Genomic DNA, 17,170 nt, shown 5'->3' on the forward strand with positions numbered 1-17,170 from the left:
CTACCTATTACAATGAAGATAGGCCGTCCTGCCACAATGAGAAGAAGAACCTACTGAAAATCAATGAGGTCATTCATATCAAAACACCAGCTTTTTTTACAAACAGAATCTTTTAATTTGAACAGTTTTTACTATATTTCATACCTGATAGTCTGTTTTGGTCAGTGATGCTTTAGCTTCCACCAACAAACAACATATTGTTCTTCTCTGGTACCAGGCAGCCTTGTGTAATGCTGTCTGGCCTCTGTAAAAAGTTGCAATAAATGAAACCAAAAAAATTAAGAATTGTCATTATAGTAAATATAACAGTATTTTGACATTAACATTTTTTACCCAGATAACTTAAAATCTAATATTACTAAAATGTTACTGACTGTCATTGAGACCCATCCATAAAACTGATTCTTCTCAATCCTAAATATCCCAAAGTTATAATACTTGATCAATGTGACCCTTCAATATCTGTCATTTACAATCCTTAACATCTTCAACTTATAATAACAGATCAGAGTGACCCTTCAATATCAGTCATTTAAAATCCTTAACATCCCCAAGTTATAACACTTAACATATATATATATTGTTGATCTGCTTGCGATTAATTCTATCACTGAATATTATAGTAGTGTGATAGCTACCTACAATAAACTGTTATTCAGACAACTGGAAGACCACGATATCCTGTGAACGTCATTATTGTTTTTGCTATAATTCATCAAGCTATGATATACAGTAAACTGGAGAATGTTCATGCCATTTCTTTTTTAGCAGTTTCTGCAATCAATCTGCTTTAAAATCAAGCAGTTTTAAATCTGCTCTCCCTCCACAGATTGAATTATATTGTCCTTTGAATGAAATATTAACAACAGTTAAATTTTCACTTTACAAATCTTGCTGCAAAAAAGTGAAAATAAAACTGCTGTGAAAATTTCATAGTTTACAGTATATCCATACACTTAATTAAAAAAAAAATCCATTTGCAATGTAAATAACTTATGATCTTTCCACATGAATACTTACTTTTCAAAATCAACCATATCTAAGATCACAGGTGGTGCTAAAAATAGAAATGATGTTACAAATTTATTAGGCCTCACAAAAAAAAAGATATTTTTCATTGATTTTTTAAATATTTTAGACACCTCATAAGTCAATGCTCTTAATGTGTTTTTATGTTGGTTCTAAAAAAAAACCTAAAATATTTTACATACCCGCACTAAGCATACATCGAGGCGAGTGGAGGATCTAGAAATTCTGCGAAAGGAGGGAGGGGGTGGCATAAAATGACCTAGGGAAGAGGGGGTGGGGGGGGGGGGTGGGGGGGACTCGACTGATTTAAGGTTTTTTTTCAAGTAGGGGTTTGTGAGACTGGGCTTCCAAGACCCCCATTGGGCCTGCTTATGCAGAATCCTCTTTACTTTAAACTGAATGTGTTTTGTTTGGTCAGCCAGCTCTTCAGTACACAAAGGTTAAAAACTCAACCTAAGAAATTAAGTACCGGTAGATGTTTTTATTGAGAAAATACTATGTAACTCATACCTATATATAAAAAATGATTAGAAAGATGCTTGATGCTATTAAGTGTAAGTTTTTTTAAGTATCAGGCAAAATGGGAAAAATCAGAAACATGCATGTCAAAACCCCATTGATCTGACAATGTAATATCACTCAAGGATACTTTCTCTATCTGAAAACACCATTATTTGATCTCTGCATCACTGGATGTGCACAGAAATTTTTCAATAGAATCTTATAAAAAATAGGATTTTGACAGAGTTATCTGCCCTTGAAATGTTCATTTTCAGTGCATTTCAATGAAATTGTAACTCAGTGGTCCAGTATGATATGGCAAATCTTGTCTGTTTTCCATGATTTTGATGGTGCAAATAATCAAATTACACTAACAAAATGATGGTTTTTTTTCATACCATGTTTTACCTACTGCCTGATTCTTACAGGGACTGACACTTAAATATCTGACTATTATTGCTGGTAAATCATTAAGCTACTTACCATTTTCTATTAGATATTTGACTATTGATTTATGACCAAATCTAGCAGCATGATGTAAAGCTGTCATTCCATACTGATCTGTAGCCAAGAGATTAACATCCTGCTTCACAAACAAATCAACAATCTAAAATACAAACCATAGAACTAAAATCAACAATCTAAAATACAAACCATAGAACTAAAACTGACAATCTAAAATACAAACCATAGAACTAAAATCTACAATCTAAAATACAAACCATAGAACTAAAATCTACAATCTAAAATACAAACCACAGAACTAAAATCTAGAATGATTGATCACCTGTAATTGATTAGAGATAACACTGTAATTCTGTTATTCTTATGAAACATTAATAAACGAAAACAAATTTCCATTGCAGTATACCAAGGTGTTGTTGACTAAATAGTTGCATTTATGTTATGTCAAATTTTCATCGGATTAAACAGTCAATTTAAAAACAATATGATTTCAGGTTATGCCTATGATTAATGGAGCTCAATGTCATATCAAAAGACAAAAGAGTGCCTCCACACTTGCAGAATCGTCTACTTCTACTTCCATGTCAACTAACTTCCGTCAGAATATTTTAACTATTTATAGTTCTGGTTTTACATTTTACACATATAAGACATCGCTCCATTAATATCAATTGCAAGACTGACCCCTGAAGTTTTTTTCCGAATGCACATACAGCCCTCAATCTATAAAGGATGCTTAAAACAAGAATTTTCATCACTACCTTGACAAATGAACTACTTTGTCCTATGGATTGTTAAATTCAGGGCAAAAGAAACTTTAAAAAAGTCAACAATCTGCAAATGATGTTCTTTTTTAAGTGTAGCAAAAATGGCAAAGTACTGCATGTTCTGTCCTGGAAAGTAAAATGGGAGGGTTTGGGTGGTGTTACTCCCTATATTTCAAAATGTTCTGCAGTTTTGTGTGTAATTTCCCTTGGTAGACATTGATTTGCTACAAATTACTTGATAATAATTGTAAGTTATTAATGGGTATCAATTTTCCATATGAAACCACAGATTTAATCCCAATTTATCATTTTTTCCATTATTCCATTCCAGCAGATTTGGATTCATTACATAAATTTGAGTATGGCTATCCAGGCTTAGGCTTACATATTCCATTTTGAAAAGTGCACACCCCTGTGATAAAATAATGGAATAACCAAACCACCCCTGTGATAAAATAATGGAATAACCCCACTTCCCAAACAATGGAAGATCACTTCTTTTTTACCTATTTCACGACAACTATTTTGATGATGACCTCTTTCTGACCTATGATATTAAAACTTACCTTTGGAAGATCACCTCTTTTTGATGCATCTATTAAAGCTGAAAAAGAACGAAAGTAAATCATCGAGTACAGGCTGATATTAAAATCAGGCAGACTGTGGTACAGATAAATTAAGAATGTTTGTAGATTGCTGAAGAACACTGTGGTGATTCCAGGGAGTATACCAGGTTTTGGAACCTTGCCATTTTAGTAAAGGTGTGTAAATTTCTTGCAAAATCTGGTCTAAAAGATTTAAGGCTGTACCCCCCTTAAAATATTAGGATCTGCAACTGATATGTTAAAATAGAAACTCTAGTTGTTAAATATTCAACAAATGCTAATGAAAAGTGAAAACTTTGACTGATTGTAGTGTTTTTTTAAACATTTTAAAGTGGACATTGTGTATTCAGAAAGTTGTGAGCATTAATTATTTGGATTTTGTCATTTTACTCGACTATGCAATTCAAGTAGCAGTCTTTGTAAGAATTATAAAAATTCTGTAATATGAGATACACCTGAAAATAGGTTAAAACATTTTTATTTTTGTTTTAAGTTGGGTCTATATGACGAAATGCATTGCCATTCATTCCAATCTATGTGCTCTTAGAAGATAATCCATATTGAAAATCCAATAGTTTCTATTGTATTTTAGTTTCATTTACAAAGTTATCTCCCTTAGTTTTGAATTCTACGGTACATTCTATACAATTATTATCTCCAAAGAGCATGGGTTATGTGAAAAGCTACATGTCAATTTTTGTTAACTAGAACATTTTAAACAAAATATAAAAATTAAAAATGTGTAGGCTTTGAATCACATTTTACATGATTCTTACCCAGAGTGCTACTTGATATTTGTAATTTGAAAAAAGCCTGCATCAGTAAGGATTAAAGTTCCATTATGGGAGTCTTTATTTTTGAGATCCTAATCCAGTAAGTGTGTGGCATATATGAATGTATTTCAGCAATAAAAATGGTTCTACATAATTTTATTTTCCATATCAGTTACGTTTGGTCTTCACAATTTTTACATGGACCTATACTTTAAAATTTACAGCAGTTTACAGCTGTATACAATTACCTAAATCAAAATTGCCAAATTTTACACCCACCAAAATGAGGCAAAATAAAAATAGTAAGTAGAATTTCATCCTTTCACACCCCTTAAAATTGGGGCAGGAGTTTCAAAATCAGGAATTTTTTCACATCAGTTTCTAGTATTGAGATACTACAACACAAAAGACTTTCATTACTTGGTGGCAAATGATGTTTCTTCTCTGATGTGGTTTTAGATTTAGAACATATCTATACTTCAGGTAGCTAAAATGTGGCTAGCAAGCAAATACTTGGTAAGAATTAAATTTAAAAAATGAAATCCTCCCAACCATCCCCATATTTTATGTGATGGTTGGATGAGATCTGCTATAAGGTACATCTTCCCTGCTGCAACATTGGAAGCAAGGGACAATAATTATACCTTTATCTTCTGTTGACATTTTCTTGGACCTTGGCACTGCCGTAGCGTGGGCTACACTCAGAAACTGGTCCTGTTTACCAGCAACGGGAGGTAATACTGGAGACCCAGGTTCTGAACTATAAATAGACAAACTAATGTTACCTGAACTTAATATTTATGTCATATGTTGAAATCATTCATGTATTTATAAAATAAATGATTCCATATGGAATGTAAAACAATTAAAAGAACATATGTTTTTTTTTCAAATAATAAGAAGACAACCATTTGATATTGAGAGCAAGGAATTAAAGATTTCTTTGGAACAAAATATTTATTTTCATCATGTAAATGGTTATTTTTATTTGTTAACTAATCAAATTATTTATATATTCATATATGTAAAAGTTTAATGTCCTGGTTAATTGAATACAAAGAAACAAATTACCCCCCTCCCCCTATCTTCATAATAAAAATATTTATTCAAAAAAAAAAATGTCTGTATCAAAATTCTTCCACCACCACCCACCCCCCCCAAAGTCAAATGGTTGTCCCCCCCTAAGTTGGAATTATTTGATATAGCAAATGGTGCTATAATATTCATATTTCTGTTATTTTCTCTGTGATACAAATTAACATGGTGCACACAAGTACTCTATAATGGCATAGATATATATGTATAAAGAACACAAATCCTGGATTATTTACAGCAAGAGGAACAGTTAACTTCAGGAAATCAAGGTGGTCTTTCGTTGACTGACTTGACAAAGAGTAATCAAGGGAACCAAGGTTATAGCGGTAATCAAAAGAATGTAATCCAGGGACAAAGAATAGACATGGAAAACAGACATACACAACAAAGAACACAAAGTAACTAAAATCATACATAAAAAGTAACAAAACCAAATGAGATAACTCGGACTCCACTAAAAGCTGGGAGCATGGTCTAGTAACAAGATTTCAACTTTCTTTAATTTCATAGATATTTCACAGCAAGTTGACCATATGATCTGACCTTGTTGAACAGGAAAAGACAAGGTATACCAGTGAATCACTCTATTGAATTAGAAACAATGGAGCTTAATTTCTGCTGTCATTGAAATAGACACCTTCATTCACTGCTGAGACTGGTATACCTTGAGCGGATCTCTAGCTCATCAAGGTCAGAGGTTAGAATCAACCTGTTTTAAAATAAGTTAAATTTCAGTTTAAAAGTCCAGGTAACCCATCTTAGGATTGTCATTTAATCAGTGGGAGCCACATTCAATTCCCTGAAGATAACTATTAAAATTGCTGTAAGTTCATTTTTATACATGTTATTTCTATTATTCACTATAATGACTATATAATAGCCTTATTTAACAGCCAAAAATTAAATATATTAGTATGTTTTCAGTAAAAACATATAATACCACAAATTATATCCTTTACAGTTTGACTGAAATTAAAAATAAAAGATGACAAAGGTGACAAAATGTTTTTTTAATTCTATGGTCAATGAACCATGAAATAAGTCTGATATAAACATTTTTAAATATAATATCTGCCTGTGCCATTAGTTTCAAGACAGTGGAACAAAGAAAGTTTCTGTTACTAGTAAAATTGAAGGCTTTCTTTTAAAGACACTGGATTAACAATCTCTTTGATATCCTTATTTATACAACACTAAACATTATAAATCCTGAAGTTTAATTATTTCCCTTTGCAAATTTCTCACAATATTTATCTTAAAATTCATGTACATCTTCATATGATACTCAACCTTCAAAGTACATTGACAACAGACAAACTGAGACATGTGAGTAATTGCTTTTAGGCCAAATAAAAAAAAAATATGTATGACAGTTGCCTTACCAACCCTAGTTTTAACCGTCCACTGAAGATTTTTTTTGTCCAAAGGACAAAATGAAATAATAAAATGAAATAAGAAAAATGTCCAACCATACCCCCTTGGGGTAATCTGGATATTTCTCATAACTTCTCCAGACAAGACTCAGTATTTACAATAATAAACATCATTTGCTGTGCACTTGCAACTGCCACTACGAGATGATTGAAAGCCATAAATTTCAAGCCATAAATTTCAAGCCTGTATATTAATTCCTGTCTATAATGATTGTCTGGTGATCAATTAAGAATTAATGTTTTCATTGAACACTTAGATATTTAGTGACATATAAAGCTGACTTTGTGAGTTGTTAAAAAAAAATTCAATCTACCATCCAGAGCCACACATATTTTTTTTTTATTTGACCTTACTTCAAATTTTATTGTTTTTTAACTTGTTTAAAGTGAACACTAACATGAATTTAACTGAAACCAAAAAAGTTCCTTTAGTAAAAGCATAACCAGTTTTCAAATAAAAACGATACATTTTGCAAGCTAGTCATGCAGAACCCAATATGGCTGTTACCATGGTTACTATGAATGAAATAAAGCTACAATAAAATGACTCAAATTATTTTCCTATTTCGTTATTCTACAATTTTTTTCTATTTAATCAATATTTACATTCTGATGCTGAGTTTTATTGTTAAATTTCTAATTTCACTAAAAAGTTAGGAAACCAAAAAAGTTTCTATTCTAGAATAAATTGACTAGATTGATGATGCTGGAGTACCATGCCAAAATTCAGTTTACCGAAAAAATGGAAAATATGGGTCGTCTTTAAAATGAACCTTTCTCGCTCCAGTACAAAATACTTTGAAGAAACTGAAATAAATGCAAAGTGTATATTTTCAAATAAAGTATTTTTATGTAAATTATAACTAGTTACTTGTAATAAGCATGCTAATGACAAGCTGAACATTGAATCACATGTCAACTGAAATAAGACCAAAAAAATAGATCACACAAGTTTATTGTTTATTGGGGTTTAACGTCCGAGCAGCAATATTTCAGCTATAGTCAGACAATGAACATGAAATGGATGATAAAATGAACATGAAATGAAAAAAAAATGGATGGGTCACAAGGATAATAGGGTCGACAAATTTTGATTGCCACTGGAAAAAGGGGGGATGGGTAAGGTCGGGCAATTTAGCCTCCTGTGGCGGAGCGCAAAGGTTCCTACTCCTATCGAATACCACAGCAGGGTTCTTTAACGTGCAAGAAACATGGCATCTTTCCCAACACGGTGCACCACTATGGTTTGCGGTCAGGTTTTCCGTATTATAGCCTGACAATCCCAGCATGCAACACGCCAGGGGTACCCCATTCCACCACCTGGGGCACACATCTCAGTTGCTTTGTGGGCAGAGCGCCTAGCCCCCGGCACTATTTAGTCGCCTTATACGACAAGCTTAGCGCTGCTGCAGGCCTATTCTTTTAACACCCGGACCTGCACGGGGCCCAAGTAATTTTGTCACTGACATTTGAGAATTTTTTTTGTGAACATTTGTCACAGTACCTTATCAATTAATTTTTCAAATTAGATTAACAAGTAGATAATTTAAAGAATACTGCAATATTTTGAACAGACGCTGGTACTGAACTGACCAAGAGGAATGAAAACATTATAGAAAGGGAAGTAACTCTAGCCCACTTAATTAAAAATAATTTTAATCTATTCTGAAGCCTTTCCTTTTAATAGCATCTTGTGTATGTAAGTTCTTTCACTCCAAAGAACTTATAACTTATTCAATGTTATGCCAGATCAATTAATTTGACAAATTTAACATTTATATTGTCTCATGGAGAATTATAGTTATAAAATTCTATAAAAAAATGTTTACTGACCAAGATTAACATCAATGCATGTAAAGAATCCTTTATAATACTGAAACTTGAATTCTTCCTCATGTAAGTATAGTATGACACACATATATTATACAGCTATAATGTTAGAAAAAATGTCAAACTGTTAATGGTTAAAACATGCATATACACTAACAACAGCAAAACCAATGGTTACGTAATATACAGCGTAACCTGTGTCAACTGTGTCAATGAAGTCATTTCATTTCAGTCTGAACCTGTGTAAACTTCTGAATTCACTTCATTTAAGTCTGAACCTGTGTAAACTTGTCTGAACCTGTTTAAACTTCTGAATTCACTTCATTAAGTCTGAACCTGTGTAAACTTCTGAAGTCAATTCATTTCAGTCTGAACCGGACTTCATTTCAGTCTGAACCTGTGTAAACTTGTGAAGTCACTTCATTTCAGTCTGAACCTGTGTAAACTTCTGAAGTCACTTCATTTCAGTCTGAGCCTGTGTAAATTTGTAAAGTCACTTCATTTCAGTCTGAACATGTGTAAACTTCTGAAGTCACTTCAGTAAGTAGAATACTGTAAACATATTTATTTTTGCAATGTACTAATTTTAGCTCTTTTCATGGTGGACTGAAAAGTGCAAAAAATAGTACCGTGAAATTGATTTTAAACACTTTGTAACACTGACCAATTTTTTAAACCATGAAAATTGATACCCATATATATGGTCACTTGAAAGAATCTGCCAAAATTAGCAACTGCAATACATTTACAAAACCTGACTTTACAGAACAAATGGTTCAGTCCTATATGGGCCAGTTCTATATGGGTCAGTCCTATATGGTTCAGTCCTATATGGGCCAGTCCTATATGGTTCAGCCCTATGTGGTTCAGCCCTATATGGGTCAATCCTTAATATATGGTTCAGTCCTAAACCTGGTTTGGTTTAGACAGATTTTGCTGTATCATGCTCCAACTCTTGCATTAGTAAACAGCAAAGGATTAACAGAAGTTACATCCTCACAAGAAACAAAAGAAAAACATACAACAAGATACAATCCAACATCAAGGCTAGAAACCGATTAATCCACTTCCCATAGGCTTCTATGCTAATTTCACAATATATACAATAGCTTCTCTAGACTTTACCTTAACTTTAACCTACAGAGGACTTTATATCAGCATGATTCTACATATAAATAGCACAGGAAATTCCAGTGTTTTCACAAGGTGGGGCAATATTTAGAAATCATTACGGCGAATAGGCTTCACATTACAAAAAGCAAAATGCACCTATAAATTGTACAAAATGTTTTTCTTTTCAGTAACAGTTTAAATTTTTAAAATAAAATGAGAACTTTTTTTCACAGCACTATGAGGGAAAGGGGTAATTTCTGTGTAGGACTATTTTGTGCACGTTCCAAATGCTCACTGGTTGAATTGGTGGTCTGTAACTTCAAATGCCATGTTAATAGTACATCAAATCTCAAGTCAATCACTCATCAAATACCTTCTTAATCGCACATCAAATGCAATGTCAATCACATATTAAAGGTTACGTCAATCACACAACAAATGTCATGTCAATCACACATCAAATGTCATGTCAATCACACATCAAATGTCATGTCAATAACACATCAAATATGTCAATCATCCATCAAATGCCATGTCCATCACACAACAAATGTCATGTCAATCACACATCAAATGTCATGTAAATCACACAACAAATGTCATGTCAATCGTCCATCAAATGTCATGTCAATTCGTCCATCAAATGTCATGTCAATCACACATAAAATGTCATGTCAATCACACATAAAATGTCACGTCAATCACACATCAAATTTCATGTCAATATACATTTTTATGCTAGTATTAAGAAAAAGTTTTAACTGTTTGCTGCAAAACGATACAATCTATAATCTTTGTGAGTGTGGGGCGGGGAGGGGACATTAAGTATTTTTTTTCATTGAGTATGTCAATCAACCAAAATTTTTTTTTAAATTGCCCTACACACCTTATGGGCAATTTTTTAAAAAGAAATCATCATTGTCCTGGATTAGTCATTGTCTGTCATTGAACACCAAATTTAACACTCTTCCTGCTAAGCGTTAACAGTCACTGCCTAAAATCTGTCCACAGTGTTAACAAGAAATAAATTTCAACATACAAGTATTTCAAAAAGAAAAATAACCCAATAATGAAAGTAAAGAATTAAATTGAAGGCAACAAAATGTCAAATTCCAACACTAATACACTGAAATGGCAGGCATGCAGCTGATCCTCATAACTAGCTCAAAAAGAATATACTATCAACCTAATATATACTTCTAATGATAAACTGAAGCATACAATAAAGTCCTTTACTATCAGCTAGCACAAGCATATATACATATACTGGGTTACTATGACAACAGTTAACAACATGCATTGAAAGGTCAAGGGCAACCAATCACCAAGACGACAGTTACTATAGAAACGATAATCAACCTGTTGTCAGCACCAGGAGGGGGAGGCATCAGGAGGTTTTCCTTGCTTTCTGGTCGATAAATAGTTGTAGGTGACCTATATATGAAATGACGAACATATTATCATTATCATGCCCATCTGGTCAAAGTTCAATATACAGGATAGGTTGTGTTAAATTCATTCATTGTAGATGCATCAAAATTTAAAATTTTAGGAAATAAATCTGTACTTTTCTGAAGCCTAGCTCACTTAACTACTGTAAATATATACAAAGTACTTAATTATTTCGCTATTGTAATGAGGAACTAGCAATATTTTGTTACAACAGAGCATTTTTTTTTTGGGGGGGGGGGCCAAAGGTTATGATCAAATCTTTTCTCATTCATAAATACAGATTTGTTATTATTTCCCCCTAATAAAATTCTATTTTTCATATTTTCTAAATACTGGTAAGAATAAACATGACTTTGTTTATATTCTGATTTCTACCGGTTTTAAGAAGGTAGACCTAGGGTAAGGGAAATAACTCTTGTAATCATTGATATGTTTGTATCATATTCAATTTCACCAAAGCCTTTCAAGCTTTCCTTTGAAACTGAATGAAATCAGTCCATGTTACTATGATGCTTACATAACATTGATGTAAAAGGGTGAATACAAATAATCCAATAATTTGTCAGAGTGTTGTCCCTTACCCTAGGTCTACCTACTTAGGGCAAGAAAGATATGAAAAACTCAAACATTACTTTTGTAGGAAAATAGCTTGCCCCTCATCAAAGTGTTCATTAGTTTACTGGATTTGAGTTGTTTCGGAAGCATTCCTTAAACATGTCAAAATCTTTAATAAAAAACAAGTTCATCAAATATTTTCCCTTAAGACAATAAGTCTCCCATACGAATGGATTAAGGAAAAAGACCTGAAAAATTTACAATACCAAAACAAAAAAAAAAGTGGATAAAAGATAGAAAAAAAAATTCAAGTTTTAAAGAAAAAACAAACCTTAAGAGAAAACAATAATACATTATAACGAAACACCAAATTTTTATGAAATATAAGACCCCCTTTTACAACATAAAAAAAATATGACCAGAAAATTCTTGAGACTATAATTGTTTATATTTCATAATTATAAACATCATTTGAATATTTAGGCTATTCCGAATAAATTGCTTGTTTTCAAAACATTTTGAGTAAAAAAAAAAGCGAAAATTTAAAAAAGAAATGTATATCGCAACTAAACTATAAGGACTGTTTTGTTGGTAGAAATTTTACTTGCCCTGTAATATTATTGTAGTAAGTAAAACAGCTAACTCCAGGGGATAAAATTAGACTTTTCTTAATTGAAATGACCATGACCTGATGAACTGCATAAGGTAGTAATTTTTGACAGTTTAATGGGTGGTTCAAACTTTCTATTAAACACAGATTTAAGTACTATTCTCAGTAAGAATCAGGCAGTAGATGAATAACTGGAAAAAGCACACAAGTCTATTAAATCTTATTCAAAATGTTATCAGAAATGCTAAATGGCTTTCATTTTTTTTTTAAGTGTCAGTAAATAGAAATATAAATCATATGAATGCATCAAAGGGAGACAGCTCCCTTTCCATAGTTTTCCTACATCCTCTGAGACTTTTTAAACAAATGAACTGTCATCTTCTTCAATAGACCATAAAATATGTGTCAAATTTGTGTGTTTTTTTCTGAGTACTGTGAAAGTACTATTGTTTGTGGGGTACCAATTTTCATGGTTTTTGTGGATAGGCCAAACCACAAAATTAAGCTCCCAAAGAAAAGGAGAATCCCATTAAGGGTATACTGAAAATCTCAAAATCCAGAATTCAAGAATCGTTGAACTTGTATTTCTTCCCTAATCCACGTAAATTGGTATCCACGATTCAAAGTACTTTCACAGTCTGATTCATTATTTTTTAATCTTGCCTGATTCTTACCGATTCTAGCACTTAAATACCTATGGAATGATTGAAAGTTTAAATCACCTTGTCAATTCAGACAACTGGTCAGGTAAGGTGATTATTCAATCAAAACCAGACCAATTATATTCTGTGAAGCAAATTATTTTACTTGCTGTAATGACTTGTCATGAAAGGCAACTGAATTAGTAAGTCATAGAATTGAGGTTGCCTTGATCATGTGAATTTTACTTGCCCAAATGTTCTTTTAACCTTTCCCAAGCAGTAGGGATACAAGGAATACAAGTTTATTCAGCCAATCAGGGACTTTCTGGCATTTAGACAATCCTTAATGACATATTTTTACCTGGTTTATAATTGTAATCACATTTTTAGTAACAATGAAAGTGGTTTTAAAAATGTGTTTCTGATTTTTGGAAAATTCATCCGAGTGACCATCAAAATCATAGAAGCTCAATCTTTTTTTCAACCTTAAAATAATGTAAATATCAACTTTAGGGCCATATGAATAATAAAGAAATAATTGCTTTTATCCAAAATTTCTGAGAAAGAAGTAACAATTTTGAAATGGCTTGTAGCATTCCTTGAAAATTCAGATGAAAAACTCAGTACAAACTATATAAATGTTTTTAATATATACAGATTTAATATTGGTAAACAATGATGAGGTTCTATTTGAAAAAAAAAACAAAAAAACTTTTGAGTCTATTTTATTTCAACATAAAGAGAAATTCATAAAAAAAATATTGTGCAATTTGGTGACCTTCTTGCACTATGCCAAGTTTGAAATTGGTACAAAATGTGAAAATTTGTGGTTTATACAAGATGCTGAGTATAAAATGTGTATAAAGAAATGGTAAAAATTGTGAGTTAAAATTATTCACCATTAAGGATTAAGAGAATTCACAAAACCCAGTTAGGAAAGTAAAATAGGCACACAACATCAAAAAAATAGAGGGATTTAAAAAACTGACCTGCCATTGACAGTTCCAGGGACAGTCAGAGAATTCTGTCCCTCATAAGAAATCCTTATCTCATTGTGGCTGAGGAGAGATTTGGAAAATGTCAAAGAAAACTGCTTTTTTTTTTTTAATTTTACATTGAATTAAATAAAATAAACTTTATACAACTGTTTTAACTTAAATGCACACACTGATTATAAATTATTCATTATGAATGCCAAATAATACATGTGTATACGCTAACATTATCATCTAAGAATAAATTTCTAAGTTGTTTTTTTTTGTGCTGAGACTTATATCAAGCTTATATTGCAATCAAAACCACAAACATAATGTACAACTACTCAAATGTCAGAAATATGTGAATGTATTAACTTCCAAAATAAATTAATTTCATATTTAATCTAGTCAGTGAAGGATTTCCGTTGCCAAAGTCTTGCATCTTTAAACCCTTATAAGAGCTGTAACAAGTGCTATTTGATGTTTTTTATAAACTATCTAACCAAGACTTGTTGGAATTAGAAACTTTGACAATTCATTTGACAGTATTAGGTATTATAATATATGGAACAAACTATTATTGTTTAGGGCGTACATGAAAGCATTAAATTTTAAAAATTTCATTGTTCATGGCATACAACGCATTAAAATATACAGAACTATTTTAAAGGACAAACAAGGCATTTTAATATATCATATCAATACAATTTTAATGCCACTACACAAAAAGCACCATATCATCTCCCTACACATAACAAACAAATGGTTATACATGTTACTACCTAACTCTGTTTATACAGCCTAGACTTATAGTAAGCATATTTCAAATATCAGGGGAGATAACTCCCTAGATACTTGCAGGAAGCAAATTTCAAATATCAGGGGAGATAACTCCCTAGATACTTACCCAGGAGATTTAGGAGGTGTTACAGGCATAGAGAAGGTGAAAACTAAATCCTTATCCTGTGTCATGTTTTCACTGAACACTTTATCATTAGGAGTCATTATATCTGAAGGTGTGAAAGCTTCTGATGATGTAGAAATAATTGCACTACTTCCTCTCTGGCTTTGTAAATCAGGATCTAGGATGTACAAGTCCTCGGAGGAAATGTCTGTTATATAGTGTAAATGTTCTTGGGCTTTGTCTATTCTGAAGAATCTCTCTGCAGTTGTAGCTGAAATGAGTGAGAATGAGTTTAAAGTGTTAGTTTAAAATAACACGATACCCTTAACTTCAAGGTCAAACACAACATGTCAAACCTGGAAGTTGTATTATCTCCCTTTCATTGCATCAGGCAATAATTATCATGCTCAAACCTGCTTGCGCAAATTTGTGACAATTGGTATTTTTTAGTGTATTTCATGACAATCCTAAAATGTGTGATGTTAGCATAGGTATTATGGAAAGATTAACAATTCAAAGAGCATAACTGCAGTCAAAATACATAGAAACTAGGGTCAGAATCTGTAAAAGTGGACATCTCTTTAATCTATATGCTTCATCAGCATATTTAAACATGGTGAACGACCTTCAATACAAAGTTATAGTTATATTGGTAAGATTATTTCTGAACTGTGACTCCTACAAAACATGTAAATACCAAAGTGTACAATGTTTCAGACCATAATCATCTCATATCATGAATTGAGCTAGCATAAAGAGGCAACAGCCTGCATGTATATCACCATACTGCTACACAACATTCTGACTTTCAGCCAACTAGGTCACTTTATCTCTTTTATGGGACATCAATGACTACCAATTTAAAAGACTTTTGTGTGATCCCTCGGGGGATGGTTCCATACCTGTGAACCCTTCCCTCTCTTGATCAATCTCCCTTTTTGAGAAAGTCTCCAAAGTTGGAGACACAAATCTCCCCCTTTCACAAATTTCTCTCCCAAAAATCTCTCTCTTAGCAGAAATATTGCACAAATCATGTTCTAAATGGCTAATTAAATTGATATAAATGCAATGTTTATGTAACATAATAATCATTGAGAAACAATCAACAAATAATTAATCCTTTTGTTGTACTTATTACTCAAATTTTGATTAGAAACCCTCAGTAGATTCACGAGATTATCATAGATTTTTTGTCTTTGTATTATCTCTGTACTTGGCTCTCTAGAAAAATGACCTTTTTTTCTGCAAAAAAGATCATCACCCTAAATCTTCTTCTTAGAAAAGCTGAAAAGAGGGAGATCGCCCTCTCTGATTCTTTAAAAAAGGCTAACAGGTATGTGGTTCCCACAAACTCTTGCATCTGGGCAAAACAAGGCAAGTTAAGCAAACATGAATCTCCAAACAAAGAAGTGCCCATGGCAACCTAAAACCCACACTGAATAGATTTCAGTGAACATACATACTTTGTTTTATTAGTAAGTTTTATAGTAAAATACATGCACTATAATACTTACAGTCTAAAAAGCACCATTTTGGAGAAAGTTTGTTGACTGTGAAGGTTTCATCTGAATCACTCTGAAATAGTAAAGATTCCTTAGATAAACAAATATATTTTAAAATAAATCACCAAGTTGTCTTGTCTGACAAACAGAGAAGGTGATTAAAATTTACATACCATCCAATGAGTAGGGATATAAACATTAAGAGAGTGCCAGGTAAAATCAAGGCAGTATGCAGCACATGAATTTTTTTTTCAAAATATTTTTATCCATTCCACATCACAAATGCATCCTTTCTCAAAGCTGAGTGATGGTTTTTGATTAACTGCAACAATTAGAGAGAAATAAATTACACAGAAAGCATTAAAATTCATTGATAAAAGGGAAATAACTCTTTAATTTTAGCAAAAATTGGTTGCTTTGTTAGGTAAATATAAAATCATTTTCTGAGTCATTCATGGTTGATTTAAAACAAAACTTGAAATTATATGACATACATGACATATACATTGAGACAAAAAATTCAGTGGAATAAAATTTACCCTGTGCCCCCCATATCATAGCATCTACCTGAATTTTCCATTGACAGCTTTTTAAAAGGCATACTAGCTTTATAATGATTAAGTCACACTTTGAACCAAAAACTGTTGAAAAGTCTACAATATCTAAAGTCACAGTTTCTGTGGCTAAAGATAATGCATTCATCTTCTTGTTTTTTTTGTTGTTGTTTTTTTTGCAAAGGGAGTGAACTCTTCAACTAACCTGATGTAGTTTGTTGATAATCTGTCTGACCTGTTCTAAATCAGCATTGTTGTCAACGACAATCAGTCCCAGTGGTACAGCTAATAAACAAGCAGACAATATTAAATACCATAAAAGTGTCATGAAACTCATTTTTTTGTGTACTTTAGAGAAAAGCAA

At 32.2% G+C, this 17,170-nt stretch overlaps 1 protein-coding gene across 13 annotated transcripts in view; it reads right to left on the bottom strand.

Moving 5' to 3' along the window:
• LOC148613260 (diacylglycerol kinase zeta-like) overlaps nucleotides 1-17,170 on the bottom strand; it is a 106,783-nt gene that overhangs the window by 7,550 nt on the left and 82,063 nt on the right. For 5 of the 13 annotated variants that reach the window (XM_088586545.1, XM_088586547.1, XM_088586544.1 and 2 more), the window contains 11 exons: nucleotides 17,012-17,091; nucleotides 16,265-16,325; nucleotides 14,754-15,021; nucleotides 13,859-13,927; nucleotides 10,971-11,045; nucleotides 7,404-7,475; nucleotides 4,785-4,900; nucleotides 3,329-3,366; nucleotides 2,014-2,137; nucleotides 1,021-1,057; nucleotides 145-244 (listed from right to left, as the gene is read on the bottom strand). In XM_088586545.1, coding sequence (XP_088442671.1) covers nucleotides 145-244; nucleotides 1,021-1,057; nucleotides 2,014-2,137; nucleotides 3,329-3,366; nucleotides 4,785-4,900; nucleotides 7,404-7,475; nucleotides 10,971-11,045; nucleotides 13,859-13,927; nucleotides 14,754-15,021; nucleotides 16,265-16,325; nucleotides 17,012-17,091 — 1,040 coding nt within the window. The remainder of the gene's footprint in view (nucleotides 1-144; nucleotides 245-1,020; nucleotides 1,058-2,013; nucleotides 2,138-3,328; nucleotides 3,367-4,784; nucleotides 4,901-7,403; nucleotides 7,476-10,970; nucleotides 11,046-13,858; nucleotides 13,928-14,753; nucleotides 15,022-16,264; nucleotides 16,326-17,011; nucleotides 17,092-17,170) is intronic. The other 8 variants (XM_088586555.1, XM_088586554.1, XM_088586551.1 and 5 more) reach the window with 6 other exon arrangements.

Source organism: Perna viridis, chromosome 6 (assembly GCF_037379345.1).
Source record: "Perna viridis isolate PV_CMFRI_1.1 ecotype Kerala chromosome 6, ASM3737934v1, whole genome shotgun sequence".
NCBI lineage: Eukaryota > Metazoa > Mollusca > Bivalvia > Mytilida > Mytilidae > Perna > Perna viridis.